Raw genomic sequence first — 20,867 nt, forward strand, 5'->3', positions numbered from 1 at the left:
GCCTCTATGAGCTTCAAGCGCTGCCCTGTACCCAGTGATGGGTCCTGGTTGCCTTTTTGTAACATGGGACTCTAGCAGGACTTGGCACCGCCTGGAGCCAGATAAGGGTCCCTCTGCCTCTGCGAGGCTTTTCTGATACCCCCCTGGAAACTCTTACGTTGCCGCTGCCCCCCGCTGTGCTTGGGACCACTGCAAGGGCTCTCCTGTGCCCATGGGGGTAGTCTCCCGCTGTGCTCCTCTCTGCAATGGAGTGGGAGGGGGAGTGCCAAGTCTGGGTGCAGCAACGTGGCCTGCACTGGGAGGATGGGGGGGGGGCATGAGGCGTTGGCTCCTGAGGGTTGAGCGTGTTCCATCCCCATCCCTGCTAATCTGAGGCATGAGGCTGCCACGCAGAACCTGGAGCCTGCAGCTGGCAGGGGCAAGAGCTGTGGGACTCCAGGAAAGAAACGCCAGCTTGCTCAGATGCAAGTGCTGTGCAGTGACTCTCCGTGCCAGTAGCACTCCTGCCCCTGCGGCATGTATCTCTCGGCCTTTCAGGTTGTGCTGTCTGCTAGCCTCTGCCACCTACCCCCACGCCCCTTCCAGACCAGTGCCTGGCATGTCTGCTGCAACCAGCCCTGCTGTAAGCGCATTCCTGGTGCTGCAGCGTCTGAGCCTGGGGCTGCTCCAGAGCACCAGAGACCAGCCAAAGGGGAAACTGGCCCAAGATGGCTCTAGCTGCAGATGCTGCTTCGCAGGCTCCGGCCTCGTTGTCCCTCCCCGAGGCGCGCTTGGCCTCGGCGCATAAAGAAACTCTTTCAGGGAAGCTGGACCTGTGCACAACACAGCCAGTGTTTGGACGTCAGCTGCTGATTTCATAACCTTCAACCCCGCAAGGCTGTTTATCTGCTTCCCGCGCCTCTCCCAGCATGGAGTTCGGGCCCTGGGCCCAGCCACAGAGCAGAGCCCCAGAGCTGGACCCCACCATGGCAGCTGGCCAGGTTCGCTCCCCAACAGCCTACGGGGGTGAATGGGCCCTTTGATGCATGGGTGGAGGTCCACGTGTGGGGAAAAGCAGGTTGGCCTCAGCAGAGTTGGACAGGGAGATGGATCACCTGGTGGCTTTGCAAGATCAGGCAAAGCTAGAGGTGGGAGTTGGTGTGTTGGGGAAGGGCAGAGAGGAGCAGGCGCTGCGTGGGGCAAGTGCTGACTGAGGTGCCCTACCGGAGCCAGGGGGTGAGGGGCATTGTAAGAGCGGTGTGTGTGGGGGGGGGGGGGGGGAAGTCTGGGGGTGGAGTAGCAGGGGACTGTGGGTCAGGACTGAGGGGCATTGGCAAGGCTGCTGGGTGGGGAGAGATACCAGGTCTGAGATGGGGGAGATATGGCCACTCTGGGGGCACAGCGGAGCTGTTGGTCTGTCCCAACATAGAAATTCAGCCTGTTCTGTACAAGCCTCACTTTATAAAGCAGGCGAGAGGCCAGAGAAAGACCAAACCACAAGGGGCGATGTGCAATGGGTGAGCGTGAAAGGGGGGGGGGTGGCAGGATCGGAGGCCTGGACCCAACCCTCCAAGGAGCCAGGGCGGGTAAGGGGCTAGGGTGAGGGAAATGCACTCAAGCACAAGGCAGGATCTCTGCACAAGGCAGCAGCCCATACAATGGGAGCGCTGGGCTGGGACATTGGCCTATTGTTCTGGGGAGGAAAGAACATCGGCAGCTGGCCCGGGCTCCATGCTAGGTTAGCCCTTTGTTGTTTCTTAAAGGCCCAGGGTCTTGCTGTACCTCACTGGGGAGGTTTCATGTCGCCTTGGGGTAGCCTGGAATGTGTTCATGAATGGCGTGTATGAAAAGGGGACCCTGCTCCTACCCAGCCCAGGCCCCCTTACTGCCCCAGCCGGCGCAAATGGAGCTAGGGCAAAGCTGCAGAATCTGGAGCAGCCGCCAGCCGGGTGGCTCTGGATCCAGGGGGTTGGTTCAGGTCTCTCCCTGCTTAGCCCCACGGAGCTAGTCGGGACAGAAAGAGGCTGCCCCACCCCAATGAAACTGCCTCCCTGCTCCACACTCCCATCCCAGCCTCCCTTAAATCCCCAGGCGATGCTGCAGCCCTTTCTCTGGAGCTCCATGCAGGTGAGGAAGCCCTCCTCGCTCATAGCTTCCTCCTACGACCTCACGTCCTGATCCCTTTGCCAACGTCTCTGCCCCAGCCTGACAGTCTGTGGCAGCTCGGTTCCCTGCCAGAGCCGGACAACAATGTCTTCTAAAACCTCAGCACCCTAGGGGCAGGCTTGTGAGTTTGTGGGTGCAGTGTCTCCCTCAGACCTTCCTCGAGGCTGCCTTTCACTTTCCAGAGCCCCAGAGCTGGACCCCACCATGGCAGCTGGCCAGGTTCGCTCCCCAACAGCCTATGGGGGCGAATGGGCCCTTTGATGCATGGGTGGAGGTCCACGTGTGGGGAAAAGCAGGCTGGCCTCAGCAGAGTTGGTCAGGGAGATGGATCACCTGGTGGCTTTGCAAGATCAGGCAAAGCTAGAGGTGGGAGTTGGGGTTGGTGTGTTGGGGAAGGGCAGAGAGGAGCAGGCGCTGAGGTGGGGCAAGTGTTTACCCCAGCACCGGGTAGGGGTTTGCATAAGTGATCACGTCGCTCTTGTCACAGATCCACAGGAGTGGGGCTACACCTCCGGCTTTGGAACAGTCTCTTGGAGGATTCCCAAGGGGTCTCACTCCTCCTTCAGGCGAGGCCTGCCTCCCGTGGGGCTCCCGCTCTCCTGGTTCACACCATGTGAGCTCTGTTTAGCAGCGATATGGCTGTGCTGCAGGGATCAATGCACCTCACCAAGGGTTAGCAGGGACACTCACAGAGTGGGGTTTATTAGTCAGCTGGCACACAGGCTAGGAGGTCCTTAGGTCAGCCCAGAGAACTGAAGGTTAAAGCCTAGCCCCGTTGTTCAGGCTCTCTCTGTCTCAGTCTGATCTCCTGGATCCGCTCCCAGGTGAGAGCCCGGACTGCTTCCAGGTGCCAGCTCTTACACTCACACCTCTGCCTCCTTTTGTTTGTGAGCTGGGGGATTTTGCCCAGCTTCCCTGCTGAGACGTGGGGAAATCCAGCTCCCTCTGGGGTGTTGGCTGCGAGGTGTCAATGTCCCGGTGGTGGGAGTTGCCATTTTCAGACTCTCCATTGATGTGGGGTTGGCCTTGGCCTTTAATGACTCATCCTGCCTCAGACAGCTAGGCATGCCCAGAGAGCAAACACTGAGTAGCCAGGTAAAATATAGGGGAAACTGAGGCACACATAGGCATCATAAAACTCTTACAGCAAATTCCCACTTCATCACAGCCCTGTAGGGGCTGCTGCCTACAGTGGCTGTAAGCCCTACCACCACTGCATACTGGAGACCTGGCCATCCCAATAACCACAGAATATCTTCCTTTGGCCCTGTCTCCTGTGCTCTGCGCACTCCCCGAATGGTGCCATGTGTGCCAGGTTCGCTCACAGTTACTCTTTGGAGAGAAGCAAGATCTCAGCCCTTCTGCCCCTGGCCTGTAGCCGCTGGGCCTGGTCACCTAGGCAAAGCATGCTTTCCACAAGCGTGGGGAGGCCACAACTCTGGCCAAGTCAGTAGGAGCTGCGGGGGGGGAGGGGGGCATGCCTCTGAAAAACAGGCTCCCAGTGTCATTATGTTGGGCTCCTAATGGGATGGGAGGGGGGGATCCGTTCCCCAGGGACCATACTGTCTGGCTTTGAGTGCTCGAGGAAGCGGGGTCTGCTCCCCCCAATCCACCTTGTGGACTGGCGCCACTTGCAGTATTAGGGCCCAGGTATCCCAGGCAAAGAGGGCCATGCATTTCTGAAGTGAATGTCCCCCTTTGTTCTCCTGCCACCCGGCTGGACTCGCTCTGTCTCCTTCTGTATCTTAATGAGGCTCTCACCGCATGCGGGATCAGGATAGGGGAACCCAGCCACTCTGCCCTCTGTTCCTGTGGCTAGCCCGCCCCAGAGCTGCTGCATTGCCTCGAGCCTGAGCACGGGAAGCCAGATGCCCCTCGCTTTGGGGGTGGAGCGGGAGCAGCACCAAGGCGCCCGCCACGCGACCCCCTTCAAACATCAAGCGGCTGCCCGCTATTGTTCCGACGCCTGTCACCTTCAGCGGCCCGTTCGAGAGCACCCACTTGCCTCGCGCTGACAGGGCAGAACGCGCACCACGGCTGGCTGAGCAGGCAGCGGTGAGAGCCCTGTGCTCAGCTCCGGAGAGGGAGGCGCTGGCATGAGCACACAGGGCTGCCGTGCCCGGTGCCAGCAGGAGTGCCGGGAATATGGCGGTGGAGGCTGAGATGCCCACACAGATGAAAGCCTCTGTCAGGGCATGGTGGGAGGGTTAATATCCATGCCAGCACCTCATTGGTCATTCAGCCACTTGTCTGGCACAGGACAAAGCGGGAGCAGGTGCCACATGGCATAGGCCATGGCCATCAGGCTCTGTACAGAAGAGGCGACATGGGCAGGGCTGTATTGGGCTGGGGAGACGCTGGTACCTCCATCCCTGCCTGGAGCTGACAGCTGGATTCTGCCTCAGGCCTTGGTATCGCTTGGATGATGCCCATATTAGCAAGGTGGTGCCCAGGCCTGCTCAGAAGCCAGGCACGAGCTTCCCAGGGCTCAGCAGCGCTCGAGCTGGGTCTAGCCAGGCTGCACTGAGAAGCCCTCAATACACACAGTGCTGGGTGGCAGGTCGCTGCCCTCCTGAGTTTTGGGGCAGGGGAGGCAGCCGTACCACCTTGCAGCTTGGGCGCTCGTGGGCGCAGTAGTGACATAGGCTCATGGCACTTTTTAAGTGTCAGTGGGTAGGGGCCATCTTGCAGTGTGGTGTTTGGACAGCACCACGTGCAACAGGGCCCTGGCACGACTGCAGCTCCTGGGCTCGCACATGACCCAAGTAATAACTAATACAAGTTCTGGCGAGATGAGAGTGTTTGGCTGTTATAACACACGCCAGAAACAGAGGTGGCTCTGCCCCACAAAGTTTGGAGCCAGATCCAGATTGGGTGGGTTCAGTAACAAGTCACCAGCTCACCACAAAAGCTGCTATCAGGTGATGCGATAGTAACCAGGTAGGCCTGTTCCTTGCTCCCTGGACCTGGACCCAGGCGGCTCTACAGATGGGCTCTGCAAGAACTGGCCCCTGAAAGAATCCAGCAGCCAAGCCCCCACCCAATGACTGAGCTTTGGAATCTCTTAATGCCCCACAGCTAAGCTCTGTGCAGCACGGAGCCCGGGCAGTGAAAGAGTTAATGCAAAGCGCTCAGGGGGACCCTGCGGTTTCTTGGGGGAGATGCTGGCCAGCTGGTCTCCAGGCAGAGCCAGGGCTGGAGGCTAACGCAGTAAAAGCAGATGGCTGTGCAGAGAGCAATGTGGGGGGGTTAATACGGCAGGGTTGCTTAGGGCCCAGGGATGATTTCCCTACAGCTGGGGCGCAGTCCCACTCAATTACAGCTGCAAATTGAGACCAGATGCTGGGAGTTGCTCCCTCCAAACTGTGGCCTCCTTCCCCAGGTCCCTCTGTTTGCTGCCAGAGAAGGGGATGCAGATTCCTGGGGGCTCAGCAGGGACAGGGAGCTGGGAGCAGATGGGGGCTCAGCCCGGTTTCCTAGCTGGATCGGAGAAGGGGGGTGATGGGAGGTGCTGGGGAGGAAGGCCGCAGAGGGGTTGCAGCACCCAGGCTGTTAACTCTGAGCAAGCAGTAGGAAGGAGGGGAAGGGCAGATATGGGAGGGAGGGAATTTGTAGCTGGCCCCTTCTTCAATCCCATTCCTCAGCTGGGGCTCTTCAGCCTGCCTGAGGCACAGGGGGAAGGCTGGCCTGGCTTCACTCTGGGCCTGGGGCTTGGCTGGGGGTATCTCCCGAGTCCTGCTGACTGGGAGGAGATGCAGGAGCTCATTGCTGGGGTGGAGAAGCTCATGTTCAATTTAGAGCGGGATGTGGCGCACCAGCGAGGGGCCCTGCTCCTGCCCTTCCCAGGCATGGACAGTAAGTTGGGATGGGACTTGCTGCTTCCCAGCTGTGGGGCCTGATAGCCCTACCCCAAGTCCTTCCCCAGCTCTATGTTCATGCTCCCAGCTTCCTGGAGCATCTCACTCCCCTCCAGCCAGCCCCCTTTGCTAGGCCCAGAGAGGGCTCTGGCTCGCAATGCAGAGAGGCTTGGTAGGATTTGCCCAGCCTAGGGCTGGCGAGGGGCTCAGGGAGGAGTGCTGGCATTGGCAGGGCCGTGGGGCTTGGAGCACGGGGACGAGGGCTGCGTGGGGCGTGGTGAGCAGAGAAGGAGCCCCCTGACATCCAGCCTCTCTGCAGGTGGGGACACTAGCAGTGACTGGCACACAGATACCATGGTGATGGGCCCACCCCAAGATCCCAGAGAGACTTGAATGGGGATAGATGGAAGAGTTCCCCATCCTAGTTGATGTGTTTGGCCCAGCCCAGGGGTCCTATCTCTGCAGAGCAGCAGGCAATGCCCTGGGATTGTGGTGTCCTGTGGGTGGTTACAAGTGGGCAAAACACCCACCCCCCATAACTGCCTCTCCCCTTCCAGAGTCAGGGGCGTCTGTGTGTGAGTTCTTCCTCCGAGGACTGTGTGCGAAGGGTGAGTAATGGGGAGCCTGGGAGCGTCCATCCAGGGGAAGTAGGGATGCTGTTATTTCGGGGATCGGTAGCCTGACAGGGAGCCTTTCCTCTCCAGATCCCTAGAGATTCCAGCACTAGCCCCTGGGGATTGCCCCCTGCTCAATGGCCAGCGTCCTAGGGGTTGGTGGATCTCGGCCCGACCGCCAGCGGGCGAGGGCCATCGCCATGAAAACAGCCATCACAGCTGGCATTAGCTGGCCCCTTGCCAGCCATCTTGGCAGCCATGGCCCAGAGTGAATGAGCTGCTTGGAGCCCAACACTACCTCTCCTTGACTGAGGGGGGCCCCTCCAGACCGGGGTTGGCCCTGACAGAGTGCACAGGCAGGACAGTCCCTCTCCATGGGTGCTGGCGAGGAGGAAGGGGCACTTCCCAGCTGTGACCAAGACACTGGCTGCTGCTCCAGAGGTCTGGGTTCTGTTTCTGTCACTCCTGCTCTCTGTGCCCGTGTCATCCCCCGGCCCCAATCTGTGCCTGGGGCTAATGCCCTTCCCTGACCTCCCAAGGATGCTGGGAGGATGCACAGGTACAACGCTGATGGGGGTGGTACAGAAGCCCCTAGGCAGGGAATTCGGAGCATCAGAGAAGTGAGCTCAGCGGAGTGCGATTCCTGGGTTCCACCAGAGCCTTGTGCTCCACCTCCAGGAGTTGAAGAGCGAGGGAGCGTCTCTCTATCCTGTGTCTGGAGATGCCGGCGAAGTTGGTGAAACCCTGCGAAGAACAGGATTCTTGTGCTGTCAGCTGTGCCAGGGACAGCCCTGGCTGCTCGCTGCTGGGATGCCGGAGCGGGCAGGGGGATCCTCTCCCAAGGAGTGATGATGAGAGCTCGGGCTGAGTAAGAAGCAGTAGCACCAGGCTTCGGAGGAGGAATATAGCCTGGCTGTCCTGGGAGCAGGACAGGGTGACTCTGCGGGAGGTGTGGGGAGTGGGTTCTTCTGGGCAAGGCAGGGACCAAGGTGTCTGCTCTGCTCTGTGTCTAGGCCTGATGTGTCCTTTCCGGCACATCCGCGGTGAGAAGACGGTGGTGTGTAAGCACTGGCTGCGGGGGCTGTGCAAGCGGGGAGACCAGTGCGAGTTCTTGCACGAGTACGACATGACCAAGATGCCGGAGTGTTATTTCTACTCCAAGTTTGGTAGGTGCTGGGATCCGAGCGGAGGCCTGGCAGTTTCGGGGTGGGGTTAGGAGAGCTCTAGCAGATCCAGATTTGTCTGGGGCAAGGCGGGGGTGTGCAGCTACCAGCAGATGTTCAGACGCTCCCGACTCCATCTGAGCCAATTCTTGTCCTGTCTGGGGCCCATGTTAGCTCTGCCAGCACGGGTGGGTAATGGGGCCTCTCTAGGGCAGTGGTAGTGGGTGAACTGCCCTGGTGAAAGCACATTCCGGCCCTGGCTGACCTTACTGAGTTCTAACCCACCCCAATGCCCGAATTCTAGGTATGCTTGAGAATGGTAAGCTAGTGCCACCTGCTGTCTTTAAGAGAACTGCCCTCTGGATTCCTTGCTTGTCTCTGCCGAGGAGCCAGCCCCTGTTCTGCAGCGGGTTCCCGTTTCGCCAGGAGGTATGGGAATTCCCTGCCAGCCATACCCTGCCCTGAGCCAGCTACCCCCAGCGCAGCAGAGCCAGTCCCTTTGCGAGGTGCATTTCTCAGCCAGGCGTTTAATGTTAACGTCGGTTCCGTGGGCCAGGTTCAGGGGGCTTGGCCCTGATGTCAATGCACCCGTGCAGGTGGAGGCCCCTCTAGCAGAGCAAAGTGCTGCACCCCAGAGGGACCTGTTCTTGTTCAGGGTGTGAGCTCCAGAAAGGAGCCCGAGAAGGAGGGAAGTGTTCTGAGCATCAGGTAGGGAGCACCTGGACCCTCTTCCCCCCCCTGCCCTCCGGTCACCTCAAGTTCGATGCTGTGTCAGTACTGACTTGACCCTTCATGCTTTTGCTGGGGGGCGGGAAGAAGGGTGTCTCTGCCTTGGGACTTTAAGGTCCAGAGTCCTGTTAGCTTTGTGTGAACATGCGCCCGTTTTCCAAAGAGCTGAGGTTCGGCCCAGTGTCTGTGGCCAAAAACCTCCTCTCCCCTTCTTATTGTGCAGCACGGTCTCTGCTAGCTGGGGGCTGCATTCCAGCCCAGAAGTGGCTGCCTCTCAGTGGCACTGTGTGCGCAGCACTGAAGAACTTTGGTGCTGTATAAACTGCTGCTGTTGTGGTACTTTGCAAGCAGGGAGTGCCTGAAGGGGTGGGAGATCTTTGCCTGCTCTCATCTCAAGGGGCAAGCGTACAACAGGGTTGCTAAAAATCTTTCATCTCCATAAATATTCTCTCCAGGCGAGTGCAGCAATAGAGAGTGCCCCTTCCTTCACATTGATCCAGCGTCCAGAATTAAAGACTGTCCCTGGTATGACAGAGGGTTCTGCAAACAGGGTGAATACCTTGCACTCGGTAACTAAGTGAACGGGTGCCCACCACTGACCCAGCCCAATTTGTAGCCATGGGTAGATTTCTAGGCTGACTGAAATCTCTCCCTCTTTGGATGTGCGTATGTGGCAGGTCCTCTGTGTAAATACAAACACACCAGGAGGGTGATGTGTGTCAACTACTTAGCTGGCTTCTGCCCCGAAGGACCCAAATGCAAATTCATGCAGTACGTATCTGGAGGGGTAGGAGAGTGGACGTGACCTTGGCAAGGCCTTGTGGGGGTCTCTGGCCTGCACGGCCATGGACAGCTCTCTACCAAAGCCCAGAGAGTGGGCTGTCAGTCTGTCTCTGACTGAGATAGATGAGCTGAGCCCCAGCCTGGGCGCGACCTTCCTCTCTGCAAAGCAACTTGATTTGTGGCTTCTTAAAACTTGGTGATTCCCCAGGCACCCCCTGCCAAGTCTGTTCTGTGATCCCGGTGCCATCTGCTGGACAGGGCAAGTGACTGTAGAAAGGAGCATGCATCCTAGAAATATAACTTCTGGGAACGCCAACCCTCTGTGGCTGGCATCCTTTCTGCCCTTCGCCTCCCACCAGCATTCACGCCCTCTGAAACTTAAACCCAGGTCTGCACAACACATCCCGGCCAAGCCCAGCAGAGCTGCATATGGCAGAGGTTAGCATAGTACCTGCCAGTCCTGTGCCAGCCTTTATCAAATCTATTGCTTGATATAACTGGAAAGCGCCGGTTTTCAACTAGAGGCCTCTGTCAACCTTAGCCCTGAGACAGTCTCTTCCCTTGAAAGGGAGCAGAGGCCTGCAGTTAAGGTTTGGATAGATGAGTATTTCAAAGGAGCTAACTGCCTTTCTTTTCCACACCTGCAATAGCCCCAAGGCAGACCTGATGCTGTGTAACTCGGATCTCTCCCAGGTAAGGCATGGAAAGGCGCCAAAGCGCTCTTCTCCCAAGGAGACCTGGGTGGAATGAATATATATATATATATATATATATATATATATATATATATATATATATATATATATATAATTTTTTTTTCCCCAGCGACTTGCTTGTTTTCCCCCAAAATCCTGTTTCTGTCGAACCGAAACTATTCACAAATTCATGTCAAGTTCCCTGAAAAGTTTGGGGTGAACCAAAAAAATTGAAATGTTTCAGTAAGGGTGAAACTGAACCCAAATTTGTCACTTAAATGTTGGGAATTTTTGCAGAAGCCCAAGGACTACATTCCCAAAACATTGTGGGGTTGGGAGGTGGTGCCGACCCCTTGTAACCTTTAGCCTGGAGGGTAGGGCGCTCTGCTAAGATATGGGAGACCTGTGATCAATACCCCCCCTCCAGCTGATGTGGGGCTGGGATTTGAACTGGGTCTCCCATATCACAGGCCAGTGTCACAGCCACTGGGCTCAGGGATATTCTGGAGAAGGGTCTTTCTCAATCTCCCTTGTTGAAGCTGTGGCGCTTCTTACAAATAGTCAGTCATTGGAACAGGAACGTGCGTGCTCTCGCGACCCAGCTATCGAGTCATTCGCGCTCTCTCTGTCCCAGCGACTATCCATTGTCATCCAGAGTGGCAACTCACTGCCATTCATGACCATGAAAGTTGAGATCTTGGGTAATAGCATGACTCCAGCAGCTGGGTCTTTAAGAGGGAAAAAACATTGACAAAAACACCAGTTGCCAAGGCTGGAAATCCTGCTTTGACACCCTGAATGCTCCTGCCCTGTATCCGTGCTCCAAGTGGTCCCGGTCCTGCCTTGATTCCACCTCGCTTGACTGATTCCTCTTGTGTTCTTCAGGGACTGCTGCTGCCATCCCAGGCTGCTGATAGCAAGAGCGTTCACGAGCAGCAGGCCCCGGAAGTCCTGTTGCTTTCTCGTCAGCCTGGGGCTAGGGCTGCCCAATGCCAGAGGAAGGCGGCACCTGAGGCTGGTGGCTACCCCTATGGAATGCTCCGGCCCCTTGGGCAGGTCACATGCTTCAAGGTGAGCGTCTGGAGCTGGTTGGCTGGGAAACTCTTTATATTGCAACTAGTGATCCCCCCCACCCCCCCGAACAGAGACGTCAGTACTTGGAGTAAGACTTGTGGCCTTATTCCTTAGGCTACTGCCGTTGAGGGACCAGTGAATTCTAAGGTGTTCCCACCCCACTGCTGTTCCTCAGTGGATAGAACAATGTTCTACTTCAACTTAAAAATCACTTGGGTTTACTGATTTGCAGCAGTTCTCAGCCCACTAGCCCCTTGTCATCACATGCTCCTCAGACTTCTCTGTTCTCCTGGGTTTCTCAACCGTTTTCTCATGCAGCCCATAGGACTGGGGGGATCTGGATTGGCAGGAAGGGGGCAGTTGTCTTTAAAGTCAAAATATTCTTAGACTGCAGTGCTATAGGAGCGAGGAGGCAGGATGGGACACTAATGCCACTGAGGGGACTTTTGTCAATAGTGTGTACGTTCTTTTGGTCAGTACATTGAGTGCCTCAGTGACCCGCTCATGGCACACATGGGACAGACTATCAATCCTACCGCCGGGGAGCAGGAATTAATTTATGCAAGAGTGGCTCAGGCTGGGCTGTCAGCATTCCTGCATAAGAAGAGCCATGCCAGATCATACCAAGCCACTATCTTCATCTCTTACGCCAGGACAAGTTGTGGGGGGGGGGGGTAGTTTTTGTTTTAAATCTCCATCATGGACAACGGCTGTCTGCTGTACTGGGTTGATCTTGCTCATAGGGGCTACACAAAGTCAATGTCCTCCTATTTGTTTCCCTTGCAGTGTGGAGATAAGGGTCACTATGCCAACAAATGCAGCAAGAGTCGGCTAGGAATCCAACTGGGGAAATGATTTGCGAGTGTTCCGGGAAGAAAATCCAGAGGAAGATGCTGTGTTGTGATATAGTATCAACAGGAGGCCAATCAGGGTAGCTGATTTCTTTCACTGTAGAGCCCAGTCAGAGCCATCCTGCTCCATACAGTTTTTTGCAGCTCTTTGCTAAGAGAACAGGAAGGGGGGGAAATGCAGTTGCTCTAATGTAACTGTAAATTGGATGTTTATTTTCTGACCCCATGCTGCTGGGTTGGCAGGTGGCTCAGCTCTCAGCCTGGTGTGTCAGACACTGATAATCATGCCAATACTACAACATGTTTTTTAAAAGGCACAGTAGAACAGTCGGTCTGGATTCTGGTTAATATTCAGGAGACTGGTGCATGCAGGGATAAGGAAGTGTTTCAGCAGGAGTGAAGTTGAAAGAGTAGCTGGTGGCTTCTAAACTACAGTTCATCACACTTGGCAGGATGCCTTGTACTCAAGGCAAAATCAAAGTTATTCCCTCTCCGTGTACCTGAGATGGTCTCCCTTGAAAATTTCATGTAACTTTCTGTCAAAGGCTTTTCTAAGAAATTGAGAAGGAAGCTGACTTTTCTGTAGTTTGGAGTGGCTAGAGTACAGGCTGGGTACCAGAACTGGGTTTCATCACTGACTCCGACTTGACGTGTGACCTTGGGCAAGTCACTTAATAGCTGTGCACCTCAGTTTCCCCATCTGTAAAATGGGGCTAAACTACCTCAGAGAGGTGTTAAGGCTCGTTAGCTGCTTTGCAATTAAGCCTCCAGTGGAAGATGTGATAAGTATCGCATTTTAAGAGAACACATAGTACAAAGTCAGAGTTAGAATACACTGGAAACTTATTGCAGGGGACAGTCATTTCTTGGTGAAATGTGGTTTTACTCTTGTTCTTCTTCCAAAGGGGAGGAGTTTTTTGAATGCTTCTGTAACTTATTTGTAATAAAGCTTTTTGCCAACAGTTCTTCTACCTCTCATGATTGCATTACACTTTTACAAGCCCTCTGTCCTGGAGAGGAAACAAAATCTTAGCCAGCTCAAGGAGGCTAGAATCAACACTATTCCAATCACTCGCTCTTGTTTGTTCTAGAAGGGTGATGCCTACCCAAAGGGCAGCCTGAATACTAAATACTATGGCTTGTCCTCTGCCAGCAATAGGATGCTGCAGTGCTAATGTTACTCCTGCTTCGCTTTAGTGCCTCTTTACAGGTCATTACTGAAGCAGCCCTTGACAGGCCAGCATGTTATGTACAAAGGAGAAACCGGGCCGTGTGGATGCCATCTTTGCATTGCACGGGGTAGGCGAAGTGTGGTGGAGAATGGCTTTTTCCTACTCTGATTTCTACGCTGTCAAACTACCGGTTTGTAACTCTCCAGACCAGATCTGTCTTAGCTTGTACAATGCTTGACTTGCCAACATCATTATTCTTAAACAAGCCAGGCTTTGCAGAGCGTGAAATCTGGGCCTAACCCTATTCCCTTACACTTTCATGAAGCCCAGTGACAAACAGCATGCCTTGCTTAACACTGATCTGCATCGATGCGATGGGGGACTTGGAATGGGACCAGGGGTTAAAATACTTCCCCCCTCCAAGCATCCATAACAGGCCCCTTGTTTTACAATTGAATTGGGGGATGGGAGCAACTAGTCCCTCCAAACTACTGCTCTTCCTCTTATTGGCTGGGACCCTCTGCCAAATATTTACACTGGAACCTGAAATTCAAATTTAAAACAGCTGGAAGCAAGAGCCTGTAATTCTCCCCCTTCCCAGAGCTGTGCTCATGGGCCTAGAACATATGGAACCAGATTCAGGTTTGATACGGGCTAAAAGCAGTAGCTATTGGGTTTTGATCCTCCCATTTCTGTTCTATAATCCAGCTCTTGCTGCTTAGATACTAAACATCAACTCAAATTTCCTGTTAGTGCTCTAAGGAAACTGTCAGTCTATGCAGAATGTGCCCCTACCCCCTCTGGCTAATAGTACAATGGTACACGAGGGTAAATAAAAAGCATTCCCTTTAGCAATAAATTAATGTTGTTGATTACAACAGACGAGAGAGCTGTCCTGCAATCCCTTGTGTTGTGTTCGAATGCAGATCGTACGATCTATGCCTGATTCTCACGCAGCAGTCTGGTATTTTCTGTCTCTGGTCCTTGAATGCAGTGATGCCTTCCTCAGTGATACCTGCGCCAGCGATCTTGTTCTTTACAGAGTGAGAAATACAAAGTTAACGCTACAATATGTTACCCCAGTGTAAAATAGTAATGTTTCTCTGGTAGTGTTTAAAGTCCTCCTAGCTATTCAAATGACCATAAATGTCTAAGCTGCTTTATTGGAGTGGGGTTTAACTGATCTTTTTGGTTTACCATAATGGTCTCCTGCAGGTTGACTCTGCTATGCCAGACAGTTGAAGCATGATAGTTCAAAGAGGAAGGGAGGAGAACACAGTGGCAGGAATGAAGAGGTTTAAATCCTAATTACACCCAGCTAGTAGCAATAAGAGTATTCCTACACATCAAGCTCAAGGGGTTAGATGTTTCCATGTATCTGTGCATGTGCCCAGCCCAAGTGCAAAGCGCGCTTCTTTGAGCTTTCCCCAACATAAACACATGTATATTAACACAATCCCCACCTCCCATTATCCTACCAAACCAAGATACTTCACTGCACATGCTTCTCCCGCAGGGGAGAGGATGAGTGAACAAACACGAGACAGCTGTGTAGTCACGTTGCTCAATGCAGTACAGGAAGGTGCTGAGATGGGGATTTGTGCAGCAGGCACTGGCCTTTTTGACGAGCTGTATGACTGAAAGGGGATGGTGGCTGGAAATTACGTTTTTAAATAACTTAAGGCGTTTGGTCTTCAAAGCGTTTTACAACGTTAACCTTTAACTCAGAGTCCTACAGCAGCTCTTGCAAAAACAGATGCATGACGGGAAGTTGCTTAAATTCAGCAGTGTGAGGAAAGCCCTGTCCTAGAAACTACCTGAAACAGGAGAGTATGCAAGATAAACTATGTATTTCCCAAGGGGGAAGGGAATGCAGTATGTTCTCAGTCCCTCGAAGCCAGCACCATCGTCACCAGCCTTCTGGACAGGTAGGAACAGTTATCACTTTCTTCAGAGCCCATCACTCCCTTCATAGACCAGCTGACTAACGTAGGGTATTCCCTTCTACCAGCTGGGGAATGAGACCACTGCCTCTGTAACATGCTTGGTTCCTATTGTGCAGGGTATTAATCACAGGGCATGAAACCACCAACCAGCCTAGGCTAATGTTCACCACCATGTCAGCTTTTGCTTTCCCCCCCGAAAGCTTTAAAATCCATAAATAATGGATAGCTCCTGTCAGTTGCCTGACAGAGAGCTCCAGTATTAGTGTTCATAATCCTGAAATCACTTGGCTAATGAAGAGATTTTTTTTCCCCTCTAAAACAAAAGAAGGATTTGCTTGGAAGAGACACATGCCAAAAAGAAAACCTTACTCAGATGCTCGTATCTCCAGCCATAGCTGAGGATGCAATATCCAGCCAACAACATGGAGATTCCAGCAGCTCCACCCTTCTTTACGTCGATGTATTTGTTGTAGTAACTGCTCCAGGCTGTTGAAATAGAAACAGGGCCAGCTTGGTTATTCATCTCAAATTAGGGCTGATAGACTACTATAATTTTAAAAGCCAAATGGTTGGATCAATCAAGCCACTTCCCTTTTACATTAAGATAACTCATGGCAAATAACTCCTCTTGTCTCTCACATCAACATACTGCTGGTTTTTTTTAGACTAGGCTCCAGCCAAGTTAACATACAGAGAAGAAGCAAGTGACCCAGGCTCACCTTTCTGCACTGCTCCGAGCAGTCCCTTTGGAGAGAAGTCGCAAGCTGCCAGCCAGGCAGGCAGCTCCCTGAGCTTTACATCCATCAGACATCTTTCTACGAGGGGAGCTACAAAATAGTCACAAAAGTCAGGTGGGAAAACAGGGCTGGATATTTTGCCCACAACCACCACAGTCTGCATACTGTACTCTACGCACGGACTGTTCTCTAGCATAGTTCAAAATTATTCCAATAATGCGGCTTTCCCTGCTACTTTCAGGGAGGAAAAACATACATCCCTTCCCCTTGGACTGGAGAGATCTTATGCTGTACTGAGATGTGTGTCCTGCCTAGAAAAACAATGCCCACATTAAGGGAAGCAACCTTACTTTTCCATGGAAAGCCATGCTATTCCTAGTGAATGCAGTTATGGTCCCAGGAGAAAAGCTTGTAAATGAGTGCTCACTTAAAGAACAGTCAACCAATAAGTTCCCCCCGACCGAATCCTGATTTTATATAATGGATGTAGCCCATCAGTGGTCGCAATGCAGTACATCTCACAAGTGGTGATTGAAAGCCTCCTTTTACCTTGCGGTCCTTCCAAGAAACCAGGCTTTATCTTCATCTTGATCTCTGCGTCCCTCTGGAGAGGTCTCCCTGGAAACATGCTCAGCCTCTGATAACTAGGATACAATTCTGGAAACCACTCCAGTCCAATAGATCTTGCCTGTATGTTCCTGCCAGACAATTGGAAGAGGCAAGTAGGTTGGTTTTCAGAGGTGTCGCACAAGTGTTGTTTCAAAGCCAGCTCATTGTCTCTTCTCCCTGTATTCAGAACAGACTCGGAAAGTAAGGCAATCTGCTTTTCATCCACCAGAAACTGTTGCACACAGGCAAGGTAGTTGCTGGCTATTCCTTCACTGGCTCCTCTGAGAGTCTCTCTCACTGACGGGTGAGACTTCTTGGTGAGGGAAGCAGAGAAAGAGGCCTTAGAATCCACATCACCATTTAAGTAAAACTGCTTCTCTTCTGTCTCGCTTTTAGCCACTCTGTCCAGCGGAATGAGACCATGAGGGCTCTTTCTGCAGTCAGCCTTGCCAGGATCGCTGAGTTCGTGCATTTCAGTTGCAGTTAAACAATTGCCTTTTTCTCTCTCTCCACTCAAGGTATTACTTTCTGCAACCTCCAGACTAAAAGCATTTGTGTTCATGGCCCCTGTACCGTTCCTGTTCTTCCAATGGTCAGACTGGACTATGTCTGCATGGCTTTCAGAGCAGTCTGGAGCCAGCATTTCCGGATACCATCCCTGGGTCGTACAATTACGTGTGGTAGCACTGTCTGCCAGAGTGCCCTGAATTTTGGATTCATTCCTACCTCTTAGCACTTTGACACGATGTTTCTCAATAACTACTTTCACTCCCTCAATAGCTGCCCTAGGAGTACTTTCAAGATCACAAGTGGGTAAATCCAGAGAACCAGCCACCTCCTGTGTTGGAGACGCTACTTTCCTTTGTTTCTGTTTTGCAGAAGATTTTATTGGGTCATTAGGAAACTTTGAAGCAGATTTTCCATCCTTATTCAAAGAAGAAAGCTCCAAAATGCCACCAGGTGCTGAATTTTCATCGTGAGTAGTATTTTTACTTCTGCTTTTCTGTTTGGTGGGTAACTGCTTTGCTTTTGAAGTCCTCTTCTCTGCCGCATTCATGTGCATTCTGGCCTCTTCTTGAACTACTGTCATTCCTGCATCTCTGTGTGTCTTTTCAGAAGTCAGTTTAATTTGCCACTTTGTATTTTTACCTAGCTTTTCTGCAGGCAAGTTGCTAGCTATTTCTGATCCAGCCGTACTCCCTATTTGTAAGGGGTTTAATTTCCTTTCTGCTTTGTTCCCTATTGTGTCAAAGGATTTTTTCTTACTTTCTCTTTCAGAGCTATTGTCTGGGATTGTGATCTTCTCTTTGCTTTGTCCCCTTTTTTTCTCAGTGGCCAAGAGTCCAACTGGCTTGGAATGAGACGCTTTCAAGTCAGGAGAGGCCACATTGCCTAAGTCAAAAGCAGTTTTCGTGTCTCCTGCCATCTTACAGTGTGGTAGGTGGGACTTCAGTCGCTTAAATGGCTTCCTACAATAGGGACACAGTTCCATTCCTGGGGGGACATCTGCCATCTTTCTGTCTGGAAAGAAAAATAAAAAGCATTATCTACTAGCATGTGTCATAGCAAGAACAGCTCCTGTGATAGGAATTAGGGTGAGATGCTGCTCAGGAAAGGTAGGTAGGAGTGGAAATGAGGCCACTACAGGGACTAGTTAGCATGAGGAAGTTACATTTTATCCTGTTTAGTATGACAAGGTAAACAGAAAGGAAAGCACACACCATTGAAGAGAAAAAAACACTCCCAAGTAAAAAAGACAGTGGCTGAGTGAGATTGAGGTACAAAGGTAGAAAAAGCCTTAGATTGGCCAAAATTGCAAGACTTATACAGGTTTCAGAGTAGCAGCCGTTAGTTTGTATTCGCAAAAAGAAAAGGAGTACCTGTGGCACCTTAGAGACTAACAAATTTATTAGAGCATAAGTTTTCGTGAGCTACAGCTCACTTCATCGGATGCATTTGGTGGAAAAAACAGAGAGGAGATACAGTAATGCAACTTGCCAGGGTCCCATGCATAAAACATGTCCTTAACTAAGCATGGCACTTGCCTATGTCCTGCATTAAACCTTGAATGATTGATCCTCGCCTCAGCCATGTGTGAGCTTTGCACTTGTGACGGTAGGGGTCCCTGAGCAGGATAACTCATTCATGCTGCCATTTCTGCACCTTCTAAAAAAAAAAAACAAAACAAAAAAAAAACCAAAAAACCAAAAAAAACCCTCAGCCATGGTGGAAGGAGATTGAGTTTTGCAATGACCGAGGGCTCCTGCTGAAGTGTTTCCCTTCCCCCTCCTCGAGCAGTTAGAGGCACAAAACCTCAAAGTAAAAAAGCAGCAATGTTTTCCTGACTCCTAAGCCCCCTGAAACGATAAACGCACTGGGGGCAGTGGGGAGAAGAAAGCAGGGCTGAGTGTTGCCTGATCTGTCTGTGAGCCATCTGTGAAAATAAAAAACACCTCCCTACTCCAGCCTTCTGTCCCAGTGACAGTCGCTCTGAGAGCCACAACCTCCTGGCTGGTTTCAGAGTAGCAGCCGTGTTAGTCTGTATTCGCAAAAAGAAAAGGAGGACTTGTGGCACCTTAGAGACTAACACATTTATTAGAGCATAAGCTTTCGTGAGCTACAGCTCACTTCATCGGATGCATTCGGTGGAAAATACAGAGGGGAGATTGATATACACACACAGAGAACATGAAACAATGGGTTTATCATACACACTGTAAGGAGAGTGATCACTTAAGATAAGCCATCACCAGCAGCGGGGGGGGGGGGGGAGGGGGAATGGCTGAGCTCTCTTCCCTCCCCTTCTGTGGCTGGGAAAGCAGCTCCCTGCTCCCAAAATATCCCTCCTCCTCCTCCTGCAGCAGGACCAGCTGCTCTCATTCCTACCTGCTCAGCGGGGACGTGGCATTGGGGGCAGCTTTAGTTCCCGCCCTGTGCTCCAGCAGCCTGTAGGCTGCAGCAACAGCATTTCCCGGGGGAAACACGAGCCCTTGGAGCGTGGTGCCTGGCTCCTCTATCCACCCTCTGCCCCCTGCTCTGAGAGGGGCTCTGCTGTCTCACGTGGTGGTGTTAATAAAGCTCTTGTTGAAGCTTGCGTGACCCTGCCACGTGACAGCAACCAGGGGCTCGATCCCCCCGGGTTGTGATGTTTGCTGCATCCGTGTTACAAAGGAAACCACAAGAGTTCAAAAAAAACTTGAGCCCCTCCAAAGCCCTCCCACGTTGTGAGATTGGCCTAAAAGTCATGAGATTTTAAAAAGAATACATTTTGGGGGTTGGGGTGGTTGGTTGTTTTTTTAATTTGCCTTCTGGGGTTGGAGCTGGGGGGAGAATCACCTTTTCCAGCTTTCCTAGGCAAAAGCAAGAGCTGGAAACGTATCTTTGTTTTTCAATGAAAGCTGAGCGCATCGGGAGTTCAGGAGCTGGGGCTTTAAGCAAAACACCATGACAAGTGGGATACAATCAGGAGTTGGGTAACGCTGAAAGCAGCTGCTGAACCTAGGCGTTCAGCTAGTGACCAGCTTTTCAATGTGAAAAAATAGGACAAGAAGGGGAGGCAGGCCGGTATCCTGATGATTTGAGTTCCTCCCCTGGGGAGGGTAGTGACAATATCTACCCCTCCAGTCTCCTTGCTGTTATCTCATTTGCCAGTCTCAAATCTCGCATGGGAGATGCTCAGAGGCTAGGGTGATGGGCACCAGACGCAGCCTCTAAAAGAAACAGAATAAAGCCATTGGTTACAGGTGTCCCATAGGGGCGTTAATAAAGCTGTTGTTGAAAGGGGTCCATGGGGGGGCTGTTTGCCTGAGGGTGTCAATAAAGCTGTTGTTGAAGGGGGTCCATGAAGGGGCTGTTTTGCCTGAGGGTGTCAATAAAGCTGTTGTTGAAGGGGGTCCACGGCGGGAGCTGTTTGCCTGAGGGTGTCAATAAAGCTGTTGTTGAAGGGGGACTCAGCACAGGCCCTGCGAGGGCCCCCACACATTAATCTCCCTCCCCAATGCATCCGATGAAGTGAGCTGTAGCTCACGAAAGCTTCTGCTCTAATAAATTTGTTCGTCTCTAAGGTGCCACAAGTCCTCCTCCCCGTTCCGCCGCTGCGCGGACCCCCTCAACGCAAGCATTAGGGGGCCTCTTCTCCCCCTCAGCGGGGTGACATCAATCCTGCCTGATACTAAATACCATTTTCTGACACTGTGCTACTGTACCAGCCTGGCTGAGTCGCTGGGAGGAGTCAGATTCCTGCCTGGAATTCCCATCTACGATTCAATAAAAATAACATTTCCAGACAGGCAAGACACTGGTCACCTACCCAGCTAGGTGGAGGTGCAGCGCATGCGCAGAAGCCTCAAGGACCAGCTGTGGTGAATGCGCATGAGCACCAGGTCGCTAGTCTGGCCTTTAGACACACGCATAAAAGCGGCACGTAGCCAATGCGCATGCGCAGTACGGAAATGCTGCGTAGGGCAGTGGGGGCGAGGTCAGTGTATCTACG

General features: G+C 52.5%; 2 protein-coding genes across 8 annotated transcripts; one reads left to right on the top strand and one right to left on the bottom strand.

Annotated features, from left to right (window-relative positions):
• The first annotated feature begins 5,431 nt into the window (after positions 1-5,431).
• Positions 5,432-12,531, top strand: CPSF4L (cleavage and polyadenylation specific factor 4 like). 4 transcript variants are annotated; one of them, XM_038371088.2, is made up of 8 exons: positions 5,432-6,000; positions 6,560-6,610; positions 7,630-7,782; positions 8,964-9,059; positions 9,186-9,279; positions 9,942-9,984; positions 10,872-11,057; positions 11,847-12,531. In XM_038371088.2, exons 1-8 carry the CDS (start codon positions 5,556-5,558, stop codon positions 11,913-11,915), a joined length of 1,137 nt encoding a protein of 378 aa, XP_038227016.2. In that variant the 5' UTR covers positions 5,432-5,555; the 3' UTR covers positions 11,916-12,531. The 4 variants fall into 4 exon arrangements, with proteins under 4 accessions (XP_038227016.2, XP_038227015.2, XP_038227017.2 ...); XM_038371087.2 differs by having other exon boundaries at positions 5,433-6,000; positions 8,964-9,077; XM_038371089.2 differs by lacking the exon at positions 8,964-9,059 and having other exon boundaries at positions 5,433-6,000.
• Positions 12,532-12,738: 207 nt separating this feature from the next.
• Positions 12,739-20,820, bottom strand: C14H17orf80 (chromosome 14 C17orf80 homolog). Of its 4 annotated transcripts, XM_038371084.2 has the most exons (7): positions 20,581-20,674; positions 19,262-19,476; positions 18,421-18,541; positions 16,316-17,896; positions 15,749-15,856; positions 15,399-15,515; positions 12,739-14,117 (listed from the first exon to the last, which is right to left on the bottom strand). In XM_038371084.2, the coding sequence occupies exons 3-7, from the start codon at positions 18,431-18,433 to the stop codon at positions 14,089-14,091; spliced, it is 1,848 nt and encodes a 615-aa protein (XP_038227012.1). In that variant the 5' UTR covers positions 18,434-18,541; positions 19,262-19,476; positions 20,581-20,674; the 3' UTR covers positions 12,739-14,088. The 4 variants fall into 4 exon arrangements, with proteins under 4 accessions (XP_038227012.1, XP_038227014.1, XP_043352229.1 ...); XM_038371086.2 differs by lacking the exons at positions 18,421-18,541; positions 19,262-19,476; positions 20,581-20,674 and adding an exon at positions 20,685-20,820; XM_043496294.1 differs by lacking the exons at positions 18,421-18,541; positions 19,262-19,476 and having other exon boundaries at positions 20,581-20,691.
• Between the last annotated feature and the right edge of the window lie 47 nt (positions 20,821-20,867).

This window comes from Dermochelys coriacea, chromosome 14 (genome assembly GCF_009764565.3).
Source record: "Dermochelys coriacea isolate rDerCor1 chromosome 14, rDerCor1.pri.v4, whole genome shotgun sequence".
NCBI classification, from domain to species: Eukaryota; Metazoa; Chordata; order Testudines; family Dermochelyidae; genus Dermochelys; species Dermochelys coriacea.

What these genes read in the sequence shown, in the direction of transcription:
- C14H17orf80 (XM_038371084.2), bottom strand. An exon ending in TTTCTTGGAAGGACCGCAAG is followed by an intron (nt 15,857 to 16,315) that starts GTAAAAGGAGGC and finishes ACTATTTTGTAG; the next exon opens with CTCCCCTCGTAGAAAGATGT. An exon ending in GCTCGGAGCAGTGCAGAAAG is followed by an intron (nt 15,516 to 15,748) that starts GTGAGCCTGGGT and finishes CTATTTCAACAG; the next exon opens with CCTGGAGCAGTTACTACAAC.
- CPSF4L (XM_038371087.2), top strand. Translation starts at nt 5,556, where the DNA reads ATGCAGATTCCTGGGGGCTCAGCAGGGACAGGGAGCTGGGAGCAGATG. An exon ending in CCGAGGACTGTGTGCGAAGG is followed by an intron (nt 6,611 to 7,629) that starts GTGAGTAATGGG and finishes CTCTGTGTCTAG; the next exon opens with GCCTGATGTGTCCTTTCCGG. An exon ending in TTATTTCTACTCCAAGTTTG is followed by an intron (nt 7,783 to 8,963) that starts GTAGGTGCTGGG and finishes TATTCTCTCCAG; the next exon opens with GCGAGTGCAGCAATAGAGAG.